This window comes from Conger conger, chromosome 6 (genome assembly GCF_963514075.1).
Source record: "Conger conger chromosome 6, fConCon1.1, whole genome shotgun sequence".
NCBI classification, from domain to species: domain Eukaryota; kingdom Metazoa; phylum Chordata; class Actinopteri; order Anguilliformes; family Congridae; genus Conger; species Conger conger.
Window position 1 is genome coordinate 13,776,325 of NC_083765.1, and position 25,388 is coordinate 13,801,712.

The 25,388-nt window shown below is 40.1% G+C and overlaps 1 protein-coding gene across 1 annotated transcript in view; it reads left to right on the forward strand.

Annotated features, from left to right (window-relative positions):
- Positions 1–947: 947 nt before the first annotated feature.
- LOC133131689 (homeobox protein aristaless-like 4) overlaps positions 948–25,388 on the forward strand; it is a 34,433-nt gene continuing 9,992 nt past the window's right edge. The window contains exons 1-2 of the mRNA XM_061247094.1: positions 948–1,293; positions 23,363–23,679. Of these exons, the coding sequence (XP_061103078.1) occupies positions 948–1,293; positions 23,363–23,679 (663 nt within the window). The remainder of the gene's footprint in view (positions 1,294–23,362; positions 23,680–25,388) is intronic.

Sequence of the window (25,388 nt, forward strand, 5' to 3'; positions counted from 1 at the left end):
TATTATTATTTGTATTTATTATTATTTGTATTTATTGTTGCTTTTGCTATATCAAAAAATTAACTGAATTCAGGTACACCAACTGAAAATGACATGGGGCGCCACGGGGGGTTTTGGGCCCCATGAAAATATCTCGCATGAATGGTTCTGCCTTTTGCATCGTTGTGAAGTTACTCTTTTATCCTTCTTAAATGCAAAATTAATCGTAGGACGCACACCAAGAACTGGTGATGCCAAATAGCCTAGCCCGTATATCATTAACGGTCGTTTTTCGGAATGATTTGTCTCATCAGGGTTCACTTTAATTTGAAGTGACGGAAATATATTTAAACAGCACACAGATAGACCATAGCCTTTTTAGTGCAGTTCAAATGATATGAAATATCTAGCACGGACAAAATCTCACAACAAGACCATCGTTAACTAAACATTAAATCAGCGGTCTCTTCAAATCCAATCAGTTATAGTCTATTCATATCCCAATTATAGGCATGTATTTCCCACATATTTACAACGAACACGTTTCTTCTTATAATCAGAGATTGATGAACGAGTTGTCCTGACTTAGGCTGCTAGTTATTTGTTATTTGTTTTCTTCATTACTCCTCTAAACCTTAAGGGGCATTTTTAGCATTTGGTCAGCTTGGGGGTTCTACAAAACACACGAACCTCTTTTATAATCAAGTGTGTGTGTTTGTGTGTGTGAGAGAGAGGGAGCGGGAGAGAGAGAGAAAGCGAGAGAGAGAGAGCGAGAGAGAGGGAGAGAGAGAGAGAGAGAGAGAGGGCGCGCGCGTGTGTGTGCGTGCGTGCGTGTGAGTGTTTGCTCGTCTGAGTGTGGAAGAGGGAGATGAGAGGAGGGTGAGAGCGTCTGTTTGCCTCACTCTACAAAAAAGGAAGGGAAGACAGAAAAAAGTTTGGACGTCTTTTTCCCCGACTTTTTTCTAGGAATGAACGCTGAGACGTGCATTTCATACTGCGACATGACATCCATGGATACATATTATAACCCGTCTGCGCCGCAAGGTAGGGACCACCAAGCAAACCCCTTTCGGACATTCCAAACGAGTGACACCAAGTACGGCCCTACTTTCCTCACCAACAAAGGTCAGGCTTATGGGGAAAAGTCGCGGAGCCCGTTCCAGCAGGAATGCCAGTCATTGGATGCCACTTCTGGGGAAGGCACCTTTAACAAATACCACCTCTTCATGCAGAGATCCTCTTGCAAAACTCCCCCCGAAGGAAGCAAACTCCACCAAGAAAACGAGCACAACGGAGCGCTCATCTCTTGCTATGGTAAGTTCCTACCGCAAAAATGTTTCAGGTGTTCGGGTCCGTTTTGTAGCTGTAGAATCTCCACTGCATTAGCCTTGAGCACAGAAAGTGTTAATTAATCTCTAACAGAATACAGACGAGTCCAACAGGCACCATATTTAGGCTACCCTACTAGAGCTTATTTAACACTGAACATTTTACTGTGTGCCGCGTGCATCCAGTCATTATATGCACCGCTTCTTTTAACGGAATATTCACTAACAATGTATGACACTGCAAATAATCGGCAAACGCGAGTAGGTCACTCCAAGTTATAATCGAAAAGATATAATTGACAAGAACTTTACGAGACTTTGGTATATAAATTACAGTAAAAAAACACAATAGGCTACTTGCGGAGCTATACGAGTATGCGTGTGATATCATGTGAATAACATTGATTTATCCGAGCAAATTTAAAAGCAAAGAGATGTAGGAGTTAGACTTTTAAGCGAGATTGTTTTAGGACGCCCGAAGTCGCTTTCATTTGTAGTAGGCTACACATCAGCCTACTTCAGTGTGTACAGATGCCTTCCCTGCCTCAACTAACTTAAACCGTAATTGTAAGTTTATTAGGTTCTTAAAATCTCCATATATCAGATTAAGGATGATTGTTGCTTTTAATGACCGTATTGCTACAGGTGTAAACTAATAGCCAACAAATGGCACCGAAGTCGTTGAATTATGTATTTTTATTTTGAAAGCTTAACAACGTAAGTTACAACCATTATGCTATTACAGTCATACGCAGTATAATTTCATGAATACAAAACGTTTGTACTAAAATGTCATTATCACGACTGAATTAAATTATGTTTAATGTGATAATCTACATTACAGTCCGTAATACTGGACGACAATTAACACTTTTACTGATGGCCGTAATACTCGGATCATCACATTCAGTTTGTCTCACATTTAAAAAGTAGATCGATTATTTACCCAGTAGTGTTTAATTACACTACATTACATCAATGTATTTACTCACTTTGTTTTATTTTACTGAAGTTTAAGGACGCAGTGAACAGCGATAAATTCCCTTTTGAAGCTAATTTTTGGGAAGGGGAAGGGGATACCAGCCCCCCACCCCCCCGCTTGGACAAGGCTGGGGTTAAGTTAACAAGCCATTGATCATTACCATGCATAGTAATGGCTGGCCGAAACAATCTGACACAAAAATATATCCGCCCATTGCAATATTAGACTAAATGCATAGCCTATTGACAAAATCATGGCCATTTCAGCAACAAAGCCAAAATGAATAGGCTAATAATAATAGTTATATAATTACAAATAAGAAACCGGCTCCAACTCCTTTTGAGGAACAGAAATGCTTACATGTCAGTGTTTTATCCGGTAATAACAGATATATTAAAATCATACATGTTAAGCAGGATTTATAATCAAGAAAAATATGAGAACTCTTGCAAGTGAAGTAGTCCGACTATTTTCTCCAAATAACATTCGCCACTTCTCCACATACTTTGTCCAAATAGAAAACAATTATAGGCCTATTAAAATCAGTCTATCTCGAACAGATTCACTGTAAGTGCACACAGTAATTTCATTATACACTTATGGTTTAACTTGTGTGGGAATAATAATAATAATAAACGATAGGCCTATATATGCAATCAGTATTGCACTATGGCAAGGATTGTTGGCCTACTTCATTATGATTCTATCGGCTACTCCCATACGCCTCCAAAGCACAAATTTATTTTACAATTTTATAGGCTATGTAATGGTAATTCAGACCAGATACAATATTTGGGGTGTAAATACACAGGCCCAGCTACAGAGCGTCAACGTGTGGGTAGCTCAATATAGGCCTACAACATTCAAAGACATAGGCCACGTTAACTTTAACGACCAGCACGTGTATTCAGGCTACATTTTGCTCCCTCCATAAATCTGAACCAGAATATGTTGTACTAATTTGTCCATTACGAAACCTTGTCTTTTATTAACTTTTAAATGCCTTCAAAACGCGACTGAGCCAACTTGAGCTGTGGAAAATCCATTGATCTTGCCATAAATCTAATACAACTGCCACAATATCAATCAATGCTTTCCACAAGTACTGGCGAGCAGATCGGTAGGGCGCAACTGACAGTGATATAATGGTGTGGTTTTTTATATATGGTGCAAGTGGGACAGTCAATCTAACCACAATAGCACGTTGTTCTTTATTTGGAGTTCACGGAAATGTACGCTTTTTTAAATTGACTTGCAATACTTTTAGACTTAATATTTTTCGTTAGGGTCACTGATCACCAAGCACACGATCATGTCCCTGAAAAATAACACCAGTTTTAAGTCGACCCTGCTCAAGTTCAAACACAAAGCGCCATATTAGGTAGATTGGACGCTCCAGTAGTAAAATTGTCAAAACACATTAATGTATCATATTTATGAAGTATGTCATCGGAGGTACATAGCCTATTAACCAGCGACGGTTATCAATCTTCAGATTAAACGTTTTACAGACTATAGGCCTGTAAAAAAAATAACAATGAATATAGTGAATTTATCGATGGCAATATAGTAATTGTAGCAGATAACAATGGAACGGGCTATTAATAGCAGTGAGTCAACTTTTAAGCATACAAGTAACCGTTTGAGATCGTGGGGTTCTTTGGCACAAGTTTTGATCTCTGCTGCCAATGTCTTTAACAATTTTAACAGCACGGCATAAGGACTGTTTCTAAAATTTGAAAATAGGCTTCTTCCATGACTGCTATCTTCAATAGCCAACCATTAATTCCAAAAATAAATATAGGTCTAGACATTTACAATTGGTCGGAAAGTTAATCGAATACCCATTTATTTTTGGTCGCGCATTTTGTAAATTGATGTTTACTGTATACATATACATATTTGCTAGTTCATCTTTACAGAAGACAACTTCCACAGGTGTTTTGTTTTTCCTGATACCGGGAATTACGGCAATCACGTGGCAAAGCAACTCATGCAAACAAGGGAACTATAGCCAACAAATTAAGGGTTTCATCTGTTTTAATATATAACGAATAGGCTAGTTTATGTCCAAATAATTGTTCTTACTGCAACCGAAACAGCTAGGCTATCATTTACTGTGCGATTTATCCCTCTCCCTGTGTTAGGCCCACTTGTTTAGTATGGCTATGAGGGACAGCAAAACATATTTAATCCAATACAGTTTTCCTTTCAGTGAAATCAAAGCACCTACCTGTGTACTGTGCAAATGATAGCCTACACCAGTGAAATTAAGGTAACCGACTATACTAAGTATTATTATTGAATACATATAGCATAAAATAATTTATTAAATTGACACAGCATGTAATATTCGTCATATTATATTAATTTAATTGAGTAAATTTGGGTGCAATATTTTACAGCGTAGTTTTGCGATGTAATTACATCCATACACTGCATACCTATGTGATACATGCTGTTTCAAACGTTTCCGATAAATATTGAAAGCGCTCCGAACAATTTATTCCAATCTGAAAAAGTGAAATAGCTGAAGTCATGTATCCCTGCATTAAGAAAGCCGACAAATAAATCATGAATAAATGTGCAAATCCGCGGGGTCGCATGTTTTACTTCAACACTGAAAACTAAATTTACCATTTGCCATCCACGTGTGGAACAGAATGTTTAAAAGGAAAGTTTGATACCCATAGCATCTGGCGCTGAAATAACATCTTCCATGTGTTTCCATCCTGAGACCCCAAAATGAAGTGAATTCTCCCCCCCCCCAAAAACGCGCGCACTAAATGTTCAAAGGCTCAAACTATATAATAATAATAATAATAATAATAATAATAATAATAATAATTGCATGCTGATTTCAAGAAAGTACAATAACCAAGCTTGGAAGGCGTGACGCCTATTATAAAACTATTTTTCATTTAGGTTGAATCCCAAATAATTAGGCTAATTGATTCCTGTATCCACGTAAATCATAACCATAATCATAAACTTAATGAATCGCATAGGCTACTAATAAAACTGATATATAACTTTACTACAGACCATGCACGAATAAAGCATAGGCCTATAATGAATCATGATCAAGGTCGTGCCTCTGTTAATAATACAATGTCACTAACACCCGCAACATCAATATATCCACAAGGTAATTGGAAAAGTGTACCAATATAATAATAATAATAATAATAATAATAATAATAATAATAATAATAATAACAACAACATATATATGATGAATGCAATAAACAATGCAGTTTATTGCATAGGCTAATGCTTAATCGTATGTGGACAATGTGGAACCATTTGGTGAGAGATTTTTTTCCAATTGTCCACTATGTGACAGACATTAAATGCAACAGACATTAAACGGTGTCACATTTAATCTCACGTCATCAATGCATCTTTCCCTCATTCAGTATTTGTCGCAACGAGGCCGAGTTAGCGAAATTATTATTATCTTAATCGTCTTTAAATAAGAGAGCAAATTAAAAACCTCTAATACAACCTACTAGAACGCCTACTAAAATGTTCAAACTGAATTTAGTTTGCACTTTGTCCTGAAGTAAAGGAAAAAGTGCAAAGCGATTAGATTCAATCTAGGTCTACGTTTTTGTTTTCAGAGCTATGAAAGTAGTTTGGTAGGTCCTGAAATGCAACAACGCAAAACCTAAAACGAGCCAGTGCTGGGTTTCATTTAACTTTAATTAAAACACAAGGCCGTAAACTAATCGAGGCTTTCTGCGCTTTTGGCTTTCTTGATTTATTGAAACGGGCGGCTCATTTAAGTATTTAAATGAATGAGGTTTAATGACTGCCTGTTGTACAGATGTTATTAAACGGTTTAGGTTTATTCAACAAATATACTGTAATCCCTTGATAACAATGCGCAAACCGGCTCGTTTCAAATTATTTTGAGCCAATGGGCAGGAAACAGTAGAAGCACAAGAGTGCTGTTATTCAACAGAGAGGACCCAGGGACTATATGACACGTAGATTATTATTTTTTTTAGTTGATCAGTTATTCGATAAAACAAGGCTAAACTACAGTAAGCAAGGAGTGTTTTGCATGATGATAATAACAATGGTGATGGGCCAAAACACAACAGAAACATAAAAAAATAAACATACAACCTTGCAGGGGTGAGTTTGAGTAAAATTCCACAAACTGCAGGCCCTTAAAGGGGCAGTTCGCTTTCTGGAGTTTCTCCATATTATTTCAGTTCTTTCATGTGTTTTCGATCGACCAAGACAGTTTTTCTGCGCAATTAAAGCTATTTTAGAGACCCATAGAAATGTATTTTGTATTTATGATGATGGGTAGCGTATCGGGGCATTCATGGGGTTCGTTCTCTAAATCAAGATAATTTCAAGTAACTCAAAAACTGCGTGTACAGCGATGTTCTATGCCTATGTGTCTTTACATTGTAAAAATAGTTTACGCGTTTTAATTTTAATTTTAATTTATTCCCAATTGTAAACATCATCTGTATAAATATCGCGCTTGTACTTCTTTCCTTCCCACCTTCTCTGTTCCCAAGCAGCACAATCTCTTCACTCCCAAGGACCCGCGTATTAAGGGCGGTAGGACGCCGTGACAATTAGGCTACACTGAGCACAGGATGCATGGCAATAGAAAATATGTCCAACCAAAAAATATTAAAAAGGGGCTGGGTTGAGACCTTCGCCTAGGACTGTTTAACGCAAACGCCATACATTCGCTTTATCTGATAATATACACTCAGTGAGTGCTTTATTAGGCACTGATTAGACTTATTGTAGACTTATTAAGTTTTCTGCTGCTGTAGCTTATCCACTTAGAGGTTTGACGCGTTGTGTGTTCAGAGATGCTCTTCTGCATACCACCGTTGTGATGCGTTTATTTGCGGTACTGTCACCGTTTTGACAGCTTTTACCAGTCAGGCCCATCTCCTCTGACTTCTCTCATTAACAACCCATTTCAGCCTGCGATACTCAAACCATCCTTCCTGGCACCAACAATCATTCCACGGTCAAAGTAACATAGATCACATTTCTTCTCCATTCTGACATTTGATCTGAAAAACAGCTGAACCTCTTGACCAGGTCTGCATGCTTTTATCCATTCAGTTGCTGCCACATGATTGGCTGATTAAATATCGCATTAACAAACTGGTGTACAGGTCTACCTAATAAAGTTATCAGTGGGTGTAATGGAGTGGGCTAAATGTGAATATTGATTTATGTGGTTCTCATTTCTCATTAACTAGGGGGCACTGAGAGCAATGTGTTTGAATAACAACACCTATTTCAACTTCCTGCAGCCAAGACCAGCCTAATAATTGTGCATTTATTATGAACCTGACTGTAGGTCTGTAGGCCTTTCTGAATGGGGTTATAAGTTTAAGTGGCAGAAGACTTAAAACAACTTGGAAATATCAGACAATAATAAGCCAAAAAGATGACAATGTGGCATACAATTAAAATAAGTAAAACGTGTATTTAAAAAACGAAAATATGGCATGATCCCCCTGCTTCTGCCCTAAGTATCAGCTTACTGCGACATAGGTCTTGCCGCACCAACTTGTGTCAGCCGTTGGGTATCAGGCCGCGAGCCATCCTTTTCCCCTCCTCAACTTTTATACGCGTCCACTTAGGCCTACTGCGGGCTACCGTGCAACCTCGCCACAGTCCGCTAACTCTGCCATAATATATTCGATAATTAACGGTCTATCATAACTATGATTTTTTTTCTCGCAATGCTTTTCTATAGCCTAGCCTAGTGTTTGTCACAGTTACATACGTTTAAATTATTAAAGATAACATACACTATTACATCCGTTTTAATTTATTAATATTATTATTATTATTATTATTATTATTATTATTATTATTATTATTATTATTATTATTAATAATAACAATATATTATTAATTAATTAATTAATATATTAATAATAATAATGATACTAATAATAATAATAATAATAAATACAAAATTGTATTCTTACAAATTAAGGCATAAAATCATGACTGGTCAAATTTTAGTTTGATAGGCCTATGCTAAATGTCGTAGGCTATAGTGTTAATAAACAATAGGCTACACAGTCAAAGGTTTCTGTCCCTTCCTTTATAAGCCCCTTATCTTTCCAAATTACTGTAGGTCAATTGAACTCATAGTTAAAAGCAAACAATACTTTCCTTAGTTTGGAATTAATCCAATAAATAATATACCCTAATTTGGCAGCAACATTCTAAGTTTAAACATTTTTCACAAAATAGTCAGCTAAAATAACTAGGCTGTATGTTTTCATTTTTAATCTATTTAAGTGAATGCACAAATTTGTAATGCAAGCAGTAGTCTATCTAATGTATTATGTCTAAACTGTGAAAGCTTGTGCAGCTGAACGACTGAATTAATTTCTGAGTAAAAATGCAGAATATGGCTGAGGGGCTAGTGCTGACAGCTAACATGGGTGAAGGATTCGCATCAGTGTGTTTCTGTTCCTGATACACCATTGCAAATTTGCACGTCAGGAAGACAGTGTGCGTATGCGATGACGTCATGTGTCCCTGTGCATGTGCGATGTCATTGGATATTGTCTCAGAGAATGACCTGGGACCTATCTTCAATCTTGGAGGTACTGTCGAAGTGTCCCTGAGTGAGACACCTGGCCCCCCGATTGCTCCTGAGCAGCTGATTGGTTCCTTGCATGGCAGCAGTGTCTGTGACCATATGAATGGGAGAAATCAGTTGTACAGTGCTTTGGTTAAAAGCGCTGTAGAAATGCAGTCCAAATTGTAGTGCTCTCCTGGTATTCAAGGAGTTTACATCACATTACGTCCCAATCCCATTTTGCAGCACCAGAGAAGATTCTGGAAGAATTTGGAAACACATTTTTCTAATTTATTCAGAACCTATAAAATATGAATGATGCAAACAGCATCATTCACACGCTACAAAAGTGAACTATATGACAGTGAAACAGTGGGTAAGTGTCTGGGTCACACCTTGCTTGGAACACATAAAAAGTAATTATTTTCCTCAAAACCAGGCCATGCTGGAGTTGAAAGGTCAGGCGCCTTTGTTGTATTTTTGAAATAGAATGGGAGTCGCGCTTTGTGCCACAAACTATAAACCCTCAATAGCTGTTTGTGGGCGTGGGTAACAAAGCACATGCTGTGTATTTTTGATAAGATATCAAACCATTTCAATGTAGGCAATGTACAACGACATGTACCAGATGTGGTTGCATAAGGCTGTACACATAAGGCTGTACACACACACACACACACACACACACATCGAAATGAGCTACGCTATGACTTCTTGGCAATATTATGTTTTGATATAAACTGGCAAATTGCTTATCTGCTCATTTCTTTGTCTGTTGTCCTTAGCAGAAACATTCTATGGGGGCATTCTGAGTTATTACTTCAATCAGCCTTCAGCAGGTATGCTGAAATTCCTAAAGTCATAAGAGTCTTTGCTTTATTTCCCACTAAGACCTTACAGCCCTTTGAAGATAATACCCAATGCTGCTTTGGGAGATTTCTGTGTTGACTTGAACTTGCCACTGACCCATGTATTACATCTCACTGTCCACTGATGTTTAAGAGAAGAGGCTTTACCAGTAAAAAACCAAAGCAAATCAACAATATAATGTTCAAGAATGTAGAACAATATCCCTTAATGACTGAGCTGATTACTGTCAGAAAGGGAAAAGGGAAGTTGCAGTATTCCCTCTCATAGGTCTTTCTAATTAAGTGTTTAGTCACACTAAACTACATAGAGGCCAAAATGCATGATTAGATGAACAGCATCGCTCCAATTGTTTCTAATACGAGTGAAACAATGTTCCAAACTGAAGGGAAACAGTAATACAATATAGATGAACCCCATTTGTTTCCCCTTGACATTGCAAAACATGCAGTGTCTGAGGTGGTCATTGGCAGGGCAGATATAAACTCACTTGTAAGTAATTTTGGAGTATTACAAAGGATTATGAAACATATTAGACTACAATGATGGGACTGGCTTTTAAGTAACTTTTTGAGTAACTTTCTAAAATAAATAAAAACAGTAAAAGGCAGACAAAAAAGATTGATGAACTGTTCCCATGGCACTCAGTAAATGTTTATCTATTTTTTCATTTCACTAAATGACTGATGACTGAACAAAGTACATTATACTTGACATGAAGCAGTTTGGGATTCCAAAAGAGGGGGTTTCTTCAGATTTTCAGATGCTGAATTGAGAACCACATTACACTCCTCAGCAGGGGCTGCGAAAGGACTAGCTTTTTACTTTGCTTTATTAGCAGATACTCTTTTCCACTGCCACTAGCACTGCATACAGTATCTTATACACTCAGTTTCACCAGATGGATTTTCCAAATGAATGGATCAATTCAAAATTAATCCTTACTTGGGATTTGAAGTAAAATCCAAAGTTCCCTCACTACTACTCTGTTATGCACAATGCTATATGTGAACGAATATTACATCACATTACATTAATGGCATTTGGCTGAGGCTTTTATCCAGAGCAACGTACAGTTGATTAGACTAAGCAGGAGACAATCCTCCCCTGGAGCAATGCAGGGTTAAGGGCCTTACACAAGGGCCCAACGGCTGTGTGGATCTTATTGTGGCTACACCGGGGATTGAACCACCGACCTTGTGGGTCCCAGTCATGTACCTTAACCGCTACGCTACAGGCTGTCAGACGAAAATGAAATAAAAGTGCCAGAGCCCCCAGCAGATCTGTATCTGAAGAGGACTGAGTGCATCATCAGAGAGCATCATCAATATAGTAGCCGGTGCCAGAGAATAATTAGCAATGAACTCTGATATATCCATGACAATCTATGATGAGGCTCTCAGTCCTCTCTAGGTAGGTTAGTGTGACCTCCCCGGATTCTAACTGGTCCTTGAGCGAAGTGAGCGAGGTTGGCCATTGGACTCATTAGATGCCCCTCCCTCCTCATTAATACAAGTCGGATGTATGTTACCATTTTGTGCTTTCAAAGGAGTATTGCACCAAGCAACAGGGAGTTCCTGAGTCAACAAGAGGTGACTGGTTTGTGTAACCTCGTTCTGCCTCCGTCCTGTACAAACATGGCAGCAGTCAGTGGTGTGGTGTTTGGGTTAGGTTGAGTTTCGGATGATTGAGGAGGTCCGTACGCGATGTCGAGGCATGGGGCGCAAACTGCGGGTGTTTTTGCGTGTGTGGCTGTTCTCATAAATCCTACCTCTCTAGACGGGCCTGGCTCGTGTGTTGCACTGCTAAACAAAAATTAGCAGTGCCTTTCTAGCTGTCAAAGCCAAGGCCGAGCATATCATAAGCACAGCATCTGCTAAGAAACAACACACTCTCTGAAACTACAAGAGTCAGACGGTAATTATTCCTGCAGAAAGTGGAACTGGTTGATGTGGATACTCAGTTTACAGGTCAGTTCTATTAATGCTTACATGGATGACAACGGTAGTCCATGTTCCTACAAATGTAATTCAACGATTACATACTATATTATTGGCAGGATGAACTCACAATGAGAACTGGAAATCTCAATATTAAATCACTTATTAGGGGGGTGAGCCACCACACGGGCCAGTTCAAGGAAGTGGGAAATGGCATCTCCACAATCAGTGCCCTTTCATTATTGGTAAAATGGCAGCCTGGCCCAGCACCAAGGATAATGGCTGACGCATTGAGACTTTGCACAGAAGTATGCACACAATATTAAACATGCAGTACCAAAGCATGTGACAGAGTGGTCACTCAGAGAGGTGTGCTCCTGCTGCTGACTTTGACCAAGGCTCTGGGCTCAGAGCTGGAGCTGGACTGCGGCCGGGTGGGTGAAATTGCCCCCCACAGGGTCCAATAAAGTTCTGTATGTTTTACCTTAAAGATAACAGAACAGAACCCTCCCCTTTTTGAATGAGACTAATCAGCGGTTTATGCCAGTAAGTGTACTGGAATGCTGAGCATGTGATTCATCTCTCTGAAATGTTCTTTTTGCGCATGCTATGTGAATTTGAATATGAGAAGAGTATTACTGACTTCATTTGATGTCTAAGCAAAGGAACTATTTTAATGGTCAAGTCCCATAAATTGTTACTACAGAAAATAAGTAATAATTAGGCCTAATTGTTCAAATTACATATGATTTGCTTCGGATATGGTAAGATCATATTAAGCATTTTCAGAGACAGGAATATTGTCAACAGCATGCTAGTGAAAATGTCTGAAAAGTCATTAAAATACTTGTCAGTGTTTTAAAAATACTTTAAATGACACACTGATAGTATATGTGTCAAAAATACTTGGGGGATGATATCACTATTTACATATCCACTCATGTCTAACACATTGGTTAAATAAGTGTGTGTGCCTGTAAACTTGTGTATGTGTCTGTGTATCTGTGCAATGGACTTACCGGTGCCTAAATGCAATGTGGACAAAGGTTTTCTATATGATCCTGAGTGCCTTTGTGTTTCTTGTGCATGAGCAGCAATAATAATAATGATAATAATAAAATACTACTACTACTACTACTACTACTACTAATAATAATAATAATAATAATAATAATAATGAGTAAGCCATAAAACCGTATAATATTGATTGAAACATCCCACCCAACCAAGCCCATTCAAAAGAACATCTCATCACTAATTCATCTGATGTTTTTATCTACTGACATACAATGCAGATGAACATACACTCACTGAGCATTTTATTAGGAACATGTGTACACATACTTATTCACGTCATTATGGAATCAGCCAATTGTGTGGCAGCAGTACAATGCTTAGAATCATGTAGATATGGGTCAGGAGAAAATTTTTTATCTAAGTGACTTTGATCGTGGAATGAATGTTGGTTACAGACTGGGTGGTTTGAGTATCTCAGAAACTGCTGATCTCCTAGGATTTCTATGCACAACTGTCTCTAGAGTTTGCAGAAAAAAAACCATCGAATGAGCAGCAGTTTTGCAGACAGAAACAGCTTGTTACTGAGAGATGTCAGAGGAGGATGGCCTGACAGGAAGGCGACAGTAATGCAAATAACCACACATTACAACAGTGGTAAGCAGAAGAGCATCTCTGAACACAATGCACCAAACCTCTAAGTGGATTGGCTACAGCAGCAGAACACGTAATAAATCTAAAAACTAAGTCTAATAAATACCTAATGAAGTGTCACTGAGTGTATGTGCATTCTCCTGATAAATATAGGAGTTCATATAATCATTATAAGAAAAGAACTGGGACAAGACTTACCCCCGAGACAGTGATCCATACACTGAAAACAGAGAACACAAGCAGTGAGTGTTCTTTTAAACCCTGGCCTGGGGAACCACATCTGTGAGTGAGGATTTCTGCCTGTGCCCAGGTCAGGAAAAACATTCCAAAAACTAACAAAGGGATGAGGACACTGAGCCCCTGGGTCAGACAGGGCCACAGCAACATGCCAGCAGCCCAGATCAGTGCAGAACCACACACGGTCCTCAAGCAATGAGCCAACGGCCCAGTCTAGGTCAGAACCACAGAAGGTCCTCAAGCCTGCTGCCACTTCTGCCACGGGATGGTCAAATGCATGGTTGTACCTTCTTGGAATCACAGCCTCTCCCTGTGGTTAGATTCTTCTTTGGCATCTGGCACAGAGCTATGCTGTTTTGGATAAGAAGAGAACAAGAGATTTGACCCGGTCTAAAACCTGCATTGCAGCAACTATTCTTGTGCAGTTGGATTAGATAGGAAATGTCTACTAACATAATAAGACAGTCTAAAAGCCTAGTCAAACTCATTTTCTCTCATCGGCTTGGTGTCTTAACATTTCAGCCAGGTTTTGCTTTGGTTATGAAGAATTTGTCTCCAGGCTGTGGGAATGCCATGTAAAAGAGCATGTATTGTTTATACAGTTTGAAGGAAGGCTGCATTGAAAGGATGAGGGGTTTCCAGAATCTGCACATTGTTTAGAGTGGTCTTGGGTATCTGGTTTCCAACCCTTGTGGATGTCCTGGTTGTCTATATTCAGCTATCCTTGCTGTCGGCTGATTTCAGTCAAGTAGAAGCCACTATAAAACAGGATGACCCTGTTTTATATCCAATTCAATTTTCGGAAGGTTGTTGACAAGGGCTGTGTCTCGTCTTACCCAGTTTGCTTGGGGTTTGGTGCCACCATTAACATCAATATCAGAATGCCTGTGTGTGTATGATATGGCCACTGCAGGGTCTGTGTCAAGCCAAACCTTCCCCAAAAGGAGAATGTGGGTCTCTCATCTGGATTGCCAAGGTGTAGGTGTAACCTTTGTGTAGGTGTGAGGTGTAAAGCACTTATTCTTTCTGCAGAAGTAGGCTACACAAGTCTAGATTTAATTATGACTATACCAGAGCAAACTTTGGGCAGTAGTCATACAGGGCATTGAACATAGCCATAGTGCCATCTAGGGATGGGACATCTGTAGTAGGTGCTTTGGAGGACTTGGGTGCTAAGCCTGCAACTTTGCAAATTTGGATATAGCAGTGATATGACTGTTACACTGACAATGTGGTGATGGGACTGTTACACTGACACTGCGGTGATGTGTCTGTTACACTGACACTGCGGTGATGTGTCTGTTACACTGACACTGCGGTGATGTGGCTGTTACACTGACACTGCGGTGATGTGTCTGTTACACTGACACTGCGGTGATGTGGCTGTTACACTGACACTGTGGTGATGTGTCTGTTGAGGAATAGGGCATCTCTCTCCTCCCTTCGGAATTACACAGATATTTATTATTCCAGTCCTGCTTATACAACTTAGAATGAATAAATGCAGTTTGAGATTTCAAATTCAGGATTACAAAATATTGTAACAGGTGTCCCCCCTCAGTTCTAGATGATTGAAATAAGGCAATTAGTGCATACTCTGCTGATGTATCATCACAACCAAAAACAAAATCAATCACAATGCTGTCATCAGACAGGACGTGTTACTAAATTTGAAAAGTAGACTAGTGTGTATATGCACATAGAGATTTCTATATTACACATGCACACATTATGCACACACAAACACACACTGCTCTTGGGTCGGTGGAAAACTCACCGGGTTCCAGGACCTGTGAGGAATACCAAAGTGTCACGTGGGGGCAGATTTATCAGCAACCGCTGCTTTGAGGAAATACTCTCATAGTTTCCTATTGCATTCGCATTCTTCCGCTGCCCGGAGGCACAAATCTTCTGCTCCCAGAGCTGTCTGTGTACTCTGCGTCCACCAAGGCACCTACCGGTCACTCTAAAGAGGGAAAAGAAAAATGATAATAAATAAAAAGATAAAACTGTGTTGTTGCATCTACCGCAGGTAACTCATAATTGTCATTATGTTGCCTGATGCTGATATTTGGTATATAAGGTGGTACTGGATATTAGACCAGCTATGATTCATAGCTGCTTATTAATCATAAACTCAAGTTTACAATTAATTACAGCTGCAAAATTTTCACTTTAATCATGAGTTCATTTTATTTTCGGGTTCCTTTCAGTGCAGTATTCATTAGTGCTGAGAATGTTGTTTCAAGTGTGTTGAACATGATTCAATTGTGTGTTATTCTAACTTTGTACTTGGAATCTATCGTGTCATTGTCTGTTTTGGTTCTTGGGGTTACCATAGTTTTTTGCATTTAATAATTACATTTGCCAATTACTTTGACATTTTAAATATGTTGATTTGGCAAAAACACTTGTGAAATGAATACATGTATGTAATATCACTAGTTTGAGCTGACTTTGGGCCGACCTCGTGCTGTTCCCACCACACAGGGCCAGAGCCTGCAGGACTGCTGACATTCAGAAAGGTATTCAGTTCCTTTTAGACCAGGGGGGTATTTCAGTTGCTTTCAGACAAGGGGGGTATTTCTGTTGCTTTCAGACCAGGGGATATTTCAGTTGTTTTCAGACCAGGGGGTATTTCAGTTGCTTTCAGACCAGAGGGTATTTCAGTTGCTTTCAGACCAGGGGGTATTTCAGTTGTTTTCAGACCAGGGGATATTTCAGTTGCTTTCAGACCAGGGGGTATTTCAGTTGCTTTCAGTCCAGGGGGGTATTTCAGGTGCTTTCAGAGGGAAACCTGGAACAGGTCTTTTTACTTCAGTCCATATTTCAGCTTGAGAGTTGCAGGTTTTACTCAGTGCACTTATCCAGCTAACACAGTAATTCTGCTTTGTGAAACAGGCCCTGGCCCCAGCATCACTTCTATGTAGGGGACAGACTTCATGTGGGATTTTTCATGTGGGATTTCAAGACTATGAAATTTTGCTTTATCATTGGTGCATAATTTTACTATAAGCAATGATGGGAATGGGCAGAGACAAAAAATATCATTTTCACTCAGAAGGAGGGAATGGTGCCTATGTTACCCAGCCAAATTCAGACTCCTCCACAAAACCCCTGAGCCAGGAGTACAGCAATGCTTCCTTCAACACCTCATTCCCTACATCTGCCTTCTCATCAAATATTTGCTCTGGCTTAGTGTCTGTGATTCACACAGGTTTTGAAAAGGCAGTGCAAGAGAAAGCCTGCTAATAAAAAAAAATAAAAAAACAGACAACAACAAAAAAATACCATCTTTTTGCATCATGCTGAGAATTAATCTGTGTCTCTTAGTGAAATCAGGCTTGGCAATCTTCATATCTGAGCCAGTCGCATAGTCTGTACATCTCTCAGCCTGTGAGTCAAAGCCTACACAACAGTGAGGACAGTGACAAACAGTTCCAAATGGGTTGAACAGCCAATTACAGTGTGATACGCGCTCTGAGAACAGAAGACAAACCAAATCTAAAATCAGTGCGCTCGTGAGCTCAAAACTGGTTGGCCACAAAACTTTCTTTTAAATGTTTTGTGCCCCGCCAATTTTGAGCTCATGAGATGCCACTATCTAAAATGTAAAATGCTAATAAATGCTTCAAGATAATATTTCTCAGCATCTAGCCAAAACAAAACAGGCAAAAGGAGACAACCCAATAATTTGATTAATGTATTTTTTATTGCCCTCTGTCTCCTAATATTTTCTCCTCTTTTGGAGTTTTTGGTTATGAGCTCTTAACAGGGCCTCTGTGGTAGCTAATTTATAATGTTTCTTTTTGTTGCTTCTCCCTGACCCGTCCGATCACATTCCTTTAAAGAGCAGAGGGGGCGCCCTGCCGCTTAACAGCCAGTAAAATGACACTTTGATGTTTCTGGCTTTTCAGCAGTGATGAAACCACTGCCCCTAGTGAGGATCTGACCCTCACTAACACATGGAGACTGGTGCTGACATATCACAGTCTAGGAACAACGCGGCTTTCTACACTAGATCATTCACAGCTTTTGAAAAAAAAAACACGCTAATTTTTGTCCTTTTAGAGACTTCTATTCTTTTTAGCCCTTGCGCTATCTTCATAGCACGTATGCACCGTGGGTCCACAGAGCCGAAAATGACCAACCCTGGCCAGACCCACTGTGATAAAGCCTGAAACTCATCAGTAAATTGAATAATAATCTATTATCTTCAAACACGAATTATGACTTCTGATTTCGTAACTGCAGCGTTAAGAAACAACAGACAATATTCGCACCCTGATAGCGTACCGATTTTATTTAGAATATAAAAAAGGTCAAACTCAGAAAGAGAGATTTTTTAATTGAGGACAGCAGGAAGGTTACATTTTGGCACTCAGTGGATATATCTGTAAAATGCTCACTGTTAATTCCACTCAGTGCTAGAATTTAAAAGAGATAAAAGACCCACGGCCAGGTTTAAAATATTCATTTGTTTGATGTTGTACAGAATCCTAACAATTGTCATGTTTCCTGCGAAGTCTACCTTCTCAGCTGAAACAGATGGTTGACTCATGGATTGTTCTTCTTGCACACTTGGAAGCACAAATATACACAGCAAATATAATATACATCAATATACACAGCAAATATAATCTACACCAATATGCAGAGCAAATATAATATACACCAATATACAGAGCAATTATAACATACACCAATACGCACAGCAAATATAATTTACACAAATGTACACAGTAAAAAAATTGGCTGAACTTACAGGAAAAAAAAGATTTTCTTGTCATTAAAAATAATGGGCAGCGTTAACTTTCTTTACTAAAACACAAATCTGATTTTCGAGGCAAAGTCCCTTGAAGTGATTCTTTTTGGTGCCAGGGAAAAATATAGATGCAGTTAAACCAGTTTACAAGCCTTTCACTTTGAGGCCAGGTGTGAACACATTTAGGGTTAAACTGCCAATTAGTCCTCAGCCTGGACCCTCACCCATCAGTGAACTTCTGAGAGTCCTCTTGAGAGCAGCATATTACTTGGCTCACGATGGACCATTAGGTTGAGAATGAAAAAGATAAAAGCCGGGACGGTCCAACTGGCAGACTGTCTGGAGCTCACAATAACGGTGGAAATAATGGTAAGACCATAATCACACACCGAGGCACTGTGGATAACAAGCCTTGGTCAGAGTGGGTCAAGCATTGAGCATCCAGCAGTAGTCCCACTGCAGTTACTTCAGTGCAGATCAGTTTGACATTTGGAGGTGTAAAGGAGGCCCAGGGTAGACAGTGTACTCTAGATTCCTGTTCTCCTGTCAGTACTATAATTGCAGCTGATGCAGAGGATCTTGGCTTCAGAGTAAAGAAAACAAAAAACAAAACAATGGCTTTGTTTCAATATATTGTTGCAGTGGAGATTTCGCTAAATGAAAACACACGGACACCATCCAAATTTTACGGCAGTGATTATAGAGTTTGGTATCTATTTCCAAGTGCTTGTAAAAGATATCCTCTAGGAAAACTAAAAAAGAAGGGAGATGTTTGTGCAAGGAAAATCTGGATAATCTTTACCATGGTAAAGAGCACCCAAATGGCAGAAATGAATGATTTATTCTGCCTGTTATTGTCGGTTCCCTGAGAACTACTGTAAATGCTTGTTAGCATCAAAGACCTGGGGCCTGTTCCACAAAGCAGAATTTCTGAGTAAGCTGGATAACTGTAAAACCCGGAACGGCTCTTTTTACTTCAGTCCATGTTCCAGATTTGGGGTGGGGGGCGTTTTTCATGATGGCTGACTTAGGGGTTTGACACATTGTATGTTCAGAGATATTCTTCTGCATATCACTGTTGTAATGTGTGGTTATTTGCATTACTGTCACCTTCCTGCCAGCTTTGACCAGTCTGGCCCTTCTCCTCTGACCTCTCTCATTAACAAGGTGTTTCTGTCTGCAGAACTGCTGCTCACTGGATGTTTTTCTGTTTTTTGCACTGATCTCTGAAAACTCTAGAGACTATTGTGCTTGAAAATCCCAGGAGATCAGTAGTTTCTTAGTTACTCACGGCATTCTGTCTGGCACCAACAATCATTCCATGATCAAAGTCACTCCACAACCTCTTGACCTCTGCATGCTTTTATGCATTTAGCTGCTGCCACATGATTGCCTAACAAAATATTTGTGTAAACAAGTATAGAGGTCTACCTAATATAGTGCTCAGTGAGTGTATTTCATCATAGAATAAGAGATTCATAAAGGATAAATAAGATAGACAGGGATTTGTTTTTATAAAGAAAGATACATATTGAGTGTTCGGCGATCACTCGTCATACACAAAAAGTTTTTGCTTCTTTGCCAAGTACTTGCAATTTCCTCCAGCAAGTATTTTTCCTGATAATGAACTTGCCAAAATTACACTTGCATTTGACAATGAGTCAACATTAAGGATAAGACACTGTATTAACCATGGCATTAACCAAGGGAAACACAAAAGTATGTTTTTTTTCGAATATCCGTACAAACACACAATGCCATGCTCCACTTTAGCACACCCACACAAAGGCTTTGCCTTGAGACTCTGAGTCCCTGCAGCATGGCAACACTGCTGCTTATTGCGCAAGGACAGATCCTGACTGTCAGACCCAGTTGCCCAGACAACGTGTAAACATACAGAAGAGTCAAAACACCCTCCCTTCTAATTCTTCTTCAAAAAAGATCAATGACACGGGATGTAAACGCAAGTGTTTTTGACCACTGGGCCCCACCTGACTCTTAACAGTCTCTCTTTTGTAGGGAGGAAAGGAACGATTTCAAAATATTTACGACTGGGCACGTATGTTTGTTCCCTCACATTGAACAGGATGTGTCAATCACAGGCCTGGGGGCAATGTGGGAGCCATTACTGGCCCTGAGCACGCCCAGCGCAACAGGGACGCCGCCCGGGGAGAGGGGGTGGGGCACCCCTGGATTTGATTGTGTGCAGTTAGCCCAAGAACCAGCGTCTCTGTTGTGTTTATTTATAAGGCTGTTTGTTTACTGAAGAAGGTGGCCTCTACCTCTATCCTCTCGTCTCTGTTTACATAAAAAGAGAGCGAGAAAGAGGAAGAGAGAGAGGTCAGCCATTCTTGTCTTACACTGCTACACACTCCCCAGCTGTAGTACTCAACTCCTTAATTGTGGTACTACATTCCCCACAATCCCCTCTGCTGTATTACTGCAATTGGAGATCCTCCTTTACTCTGCACTCCCCACCTGCAGCCCTCAATAACTCTTCCCTGCAGTCAGTCTTCCCAGCACGGCTGCCGTTGTTGAATAAAAGGATTTTTGGATTCGGTTACACCAACCAAACTTGGTAACACTATTTTAAGGTATGCTTATAATCTATAACTAAGCCTTTATTAAATAGTTTAAATCAGTATTCGGTATATCCATAATTGATATACAGTATATAGACTCAGTGAGCATTTTATTAGGTATTTATTAGACTTATTTTTTAGACGTATTAAGTCTTCTGTTTCTGTAGCCTAGGTTTGACACGTTGCGCGTTCAGAGATGTTCTTTTGCATACCACTGTTGCAATACATGGCTATTTGCCTTACTGTCGCCTTACCTGTTCAGGTCTACCTAATAAAGTGATCAATGAGCGCACATTATTTTGTATTTATTATATATTTATTGATTGATGTTAGTACATGCAAATATAAGGCCTATTGTGATTACCTAAGTTACACATACATCATCATAATAATAAATATGTTTTACATAATGTGTAGAAGTTCAATCAAAAGTCTGACATATTACTAATACTAGTTACTCCCCTTATTAAAGGTGATTTAACATCTTAAAATGTTAAATTAACAGCATGTAAGCCAATACATAGTTTATTAAATAGTTAGAATGCATCAAAACTCAAAAATTAACAAGCAACAAATTATTAAGCAAATTGAACAAATTATATGGCTTCTTTTGAGCTTTCTTGCAAAGGGTTGATGAAGATTGGAGCTTGCCAAAAAACAACAAAATCCCAGAACCCTTTAAATAAGTCATTTATAGTTTATTAGCAGTGTTACCAACACCTTTCCATTACAAAGTTGCAATAATGCTTTTTGCCAGCAAGATCCCCTTAGGCAGCGAAATGGTCCATAAAGAAAACTGAGAGTTTAAATGTTGTACTCCTGATTGATGGCCATGAATATTTTACAAAGCACTTGCTAAAAAACCCATTAACTTTGGTAGTGTAACATGCGTCCCCGGGGATAAATTCCATGCATATTTTAAAGGAAGTGAATTTCCTGCAAATGTATTCACTTTCTAGGTTTTTCAGATGGCATAATGTGCTGAAATGGGTCCTTAATGATTTGTTTATGCTCACCTGTTCTGTTGAATTCTGACTCTGACTAGTCTGAAACACCTAAAATGTTTTTATAATTGTAGAAAACTGTCTATTGAGGGCCTGCAAGTGATAGTCACACACAACAGCAGATTACACACGATGTTAGCCAAAAGTCTGCTGCTGAAAATGTGTATCAGAAACTTGTTTCCAGGTATAGTTTAAACCAGAGGTGGGCCGTATCTGTTTCTGCTTTCCATGCCAACCTCTGGCCTTAATGAATTAATTAGCTCTAACATTTCTGTCATCTGACATTTTAGCTACATCTCTTGATGAATGCATTAATGCCAGTCAAAGACTGTTCTTGTGTCCCTGTATGATATGTTTTTTCCTGTGATCTAATCTGAGTGAACTAGTGTTGGTGTATACGGACAATTAGCTAATTTAGCCAGAGTAATTGGTGGAAACAAAAACCTGCATACACACCGGCCCTCCAGGACAGGAATGGCCCGCCCCTGGTTTAAACCATACTATAGCAGACAAGCAGAATAAAGTAGAGATGTAGGCACCTTGGATGTGAGTAAGCAACAGACACCGTTGGCTTTGCTCTCTTTGTTGTTACATATAAATATCAGAGCTCCTCTGCTGTCTGCATTTGAAAGGTTTAACCCATAGAACAATCAAAGGCCTATTTTATTATCCTCAATAGCAAGCAGGTGAGGGATGTGACCCATGTTGCACACTAATGTGCACTGCTCCTCCTCGCTCTATTCCTCTTCTACTCATAATATTGTAGCAGACAGTTCCAGCTGGAACAACCTGGACAAAAAGAATAATCATAATGGGTTTCCTCCCTGTGTGGTTTAGCAAGAAATGCTGCTACTACTACTACTACTACTACTACTACTACCATTAATACGACTACTAGAGAGGAAAATATAAAAATAACTTGCTTTCTCATGCTCACATTCTTACCTTTCCACTTTTTTTACACAAGAGGGAGTCTCCCTCACAGCAGTCTTGCAGAATATGTTCACATTGGTTTATAGCTACCACACTCTCCTTCCAGCTCATTTTCACTGGCAAGCAGCCCCATAGCAAAAAAAAATCTTTCTGGTCAGCAGAGTGTTTGTTCACTAATGACCATGGGCTTGTTTCTGCCAACTCTGAACATCAAACAGTTGTGTATCAAAAAAAAGAAAAGAAAAAGCATGGTTTTCTGGTCAACAACGTTTATGTGCTTTAATGATTACGAACTATAGGGGTGTAGGACATAGGCCAGAATTAACGAGGTGCAGACTAGCAGGTTTTAACTCATAATAAGGGCAAAATAATGAAAGTACACACTTGCCTACTTCCTTGTACACTAATGATTACCCATAATCCCCTTGGCATGTAGCACCATGGCAGCATAATGACACGCTCTCCCTCTCTCCTCTCTGCAGCCAAAGACAGTGCCGGGCTGACAGAATCCGAGTTGCCCCAGAACACCGACCCAGCGGGGATGGATGGCACCTACCTCAATGCGAAGGAGGCTGGGGGGATGAAGGGACCCCAGGACCGGCCGGGCTCCGAGCTGGCCAGCCCCATGGACAAGGGCGAGGGCGAGAGCAACAAAGGCAAGAAGAGACGCAACCGGACCACCTTCACCAGCTACCAGCTGGAGGAGCTGGAGAAGGTGTTCCAGAAGACGCACTACCCAGACGTGTACGCCCGCGAGCAGCTAGCCCTGCGTACTGACTTGACCGAGGCCCGTGTGCAGGTACGTCATTCCATCGGCCATTTTGGACGTCGATCACCTTTTGGTTGCACATTTCATTACATTACGGAGGTTGACGTGTGGCTAATACTCGCTGGTGTCAGCAGTGGGATGCGCTTGGCTTAAAAGGGGAAAAGTGTAGCAATCATGCCTGTCAGGCAGGCTGATGCTGCGAGGAAAAACATCTGCCACTTTAAAAAAACACGCAGAGCAGATTGGTGAGGTGTCAGCAGTGGATTCACCGGTGTGAAGGTGTGTCCGGGAGGGCGGTGGTGATTATGCATGCCAGGCAGGGTGATGGTGGTGCATGTTCATTCTTAGCAGGGATGCATCAAAGTTAAATACAACATTTAATATTTGTACACACAGTTTTCCTGTGAATGCTGCTCCGTTTAACTATTTGTCCGTGACACAGCTGTGCACAAACTCTGTTAGATACAAGTTCTGTTAGATGCATGCATTTTTTAAGGTTTCAGTGCCTGCACTGCAAAAGAGACAGATGGAGAGTTGGATGGAGAGTTGGACATTAGCTTCCCACATCTGTGCCTGTGAAAGATTCACAACATGCTAATAGAAATACCTCTGGACCGATGTCATCACCCCGCTGGTGGGGGGGAGGGAGATTTATCTGTGAGCAGAGCATGTGTGTGTGTGTGTGTGTGTGTGTGTAGGGGGTTGAGCCAGGCCTGGCCCTCACATGTGTGCTGTCGAGAGGAGTACAGTTTCATCAACACACCACAGAGACAGGCTTTCATCTGGGGTATGCCTGAACCCCTGAACCCCCTAACCCAATGCACCAACAGGCCCTTCCCACCCCACCCCCTATTCCCATTTGTCTGGGATTGTCACATTCCTGCACTGATTGACAGATGGAGGAGTGGGGGGGGGGTCAGGGATTGAAACCCTCCCTGGTTTCAGGGGCAGGTGGCAGAATCCCCTGTTCTGCCTTGGCCTTTATCCCCTGTAATCTGCGGCCTCTTGTCCAGTGTGGCATCACGGACATCATTCACACGCAAGCAGCCTGTGACATGCCAGCTGTTTTTCTCATGCCTGTTTGTCAGAAGCTACTTGGGGAAACCACAGTATCTTTTAAAAGAAGAAATAACACTCACTTTTAGCATGATAAGACAATTTCTGTGGAATTAAGTGCAGTTAGTTTGAGCCCCAGATACCGTATATTATATTCTTGTTGGTCCTGTGATATTAATTGAATGAAAACATACAGATATATACACTCAGTGAGCACTCTATTAGGTATTCATTGGACTTAGTTTGTAGACTTATTGCTTCAGCTGCTGTAGCCTATTCGCTTAAGAGGTTTGACACGTTGTGTGCTCAGAGATGCTCTTCTGCATACCACTGTTGTAATGTGTGGTTATCTGCATTACTGTCACCTTCCTGTCAGCTTTGACCAGTCTGGACCTTCTGCACTGACCTTTCTCATTAACAAGGCGTTTTTGCCTTGTTAGAAGTGCTGCTCGCTGCTTTTTTAGTTTATTGCACCATTTTCTGCAAACTCTAGAGTTGGCTTCCCCATTCTGACATTTGGTCTGAAAAACAGCTGAACCTCTTGACCATGTCTGCATGCTTGCATGCATTTATTTGCTGCCACATGATTGGCTGATTGAATATTTGCATTAACAAGCTGGTGTACAGGTCTACCTAATAAAGTGGTCACTGCGGGTATATTTGGTGTGCGGTTTTGCCCTCAG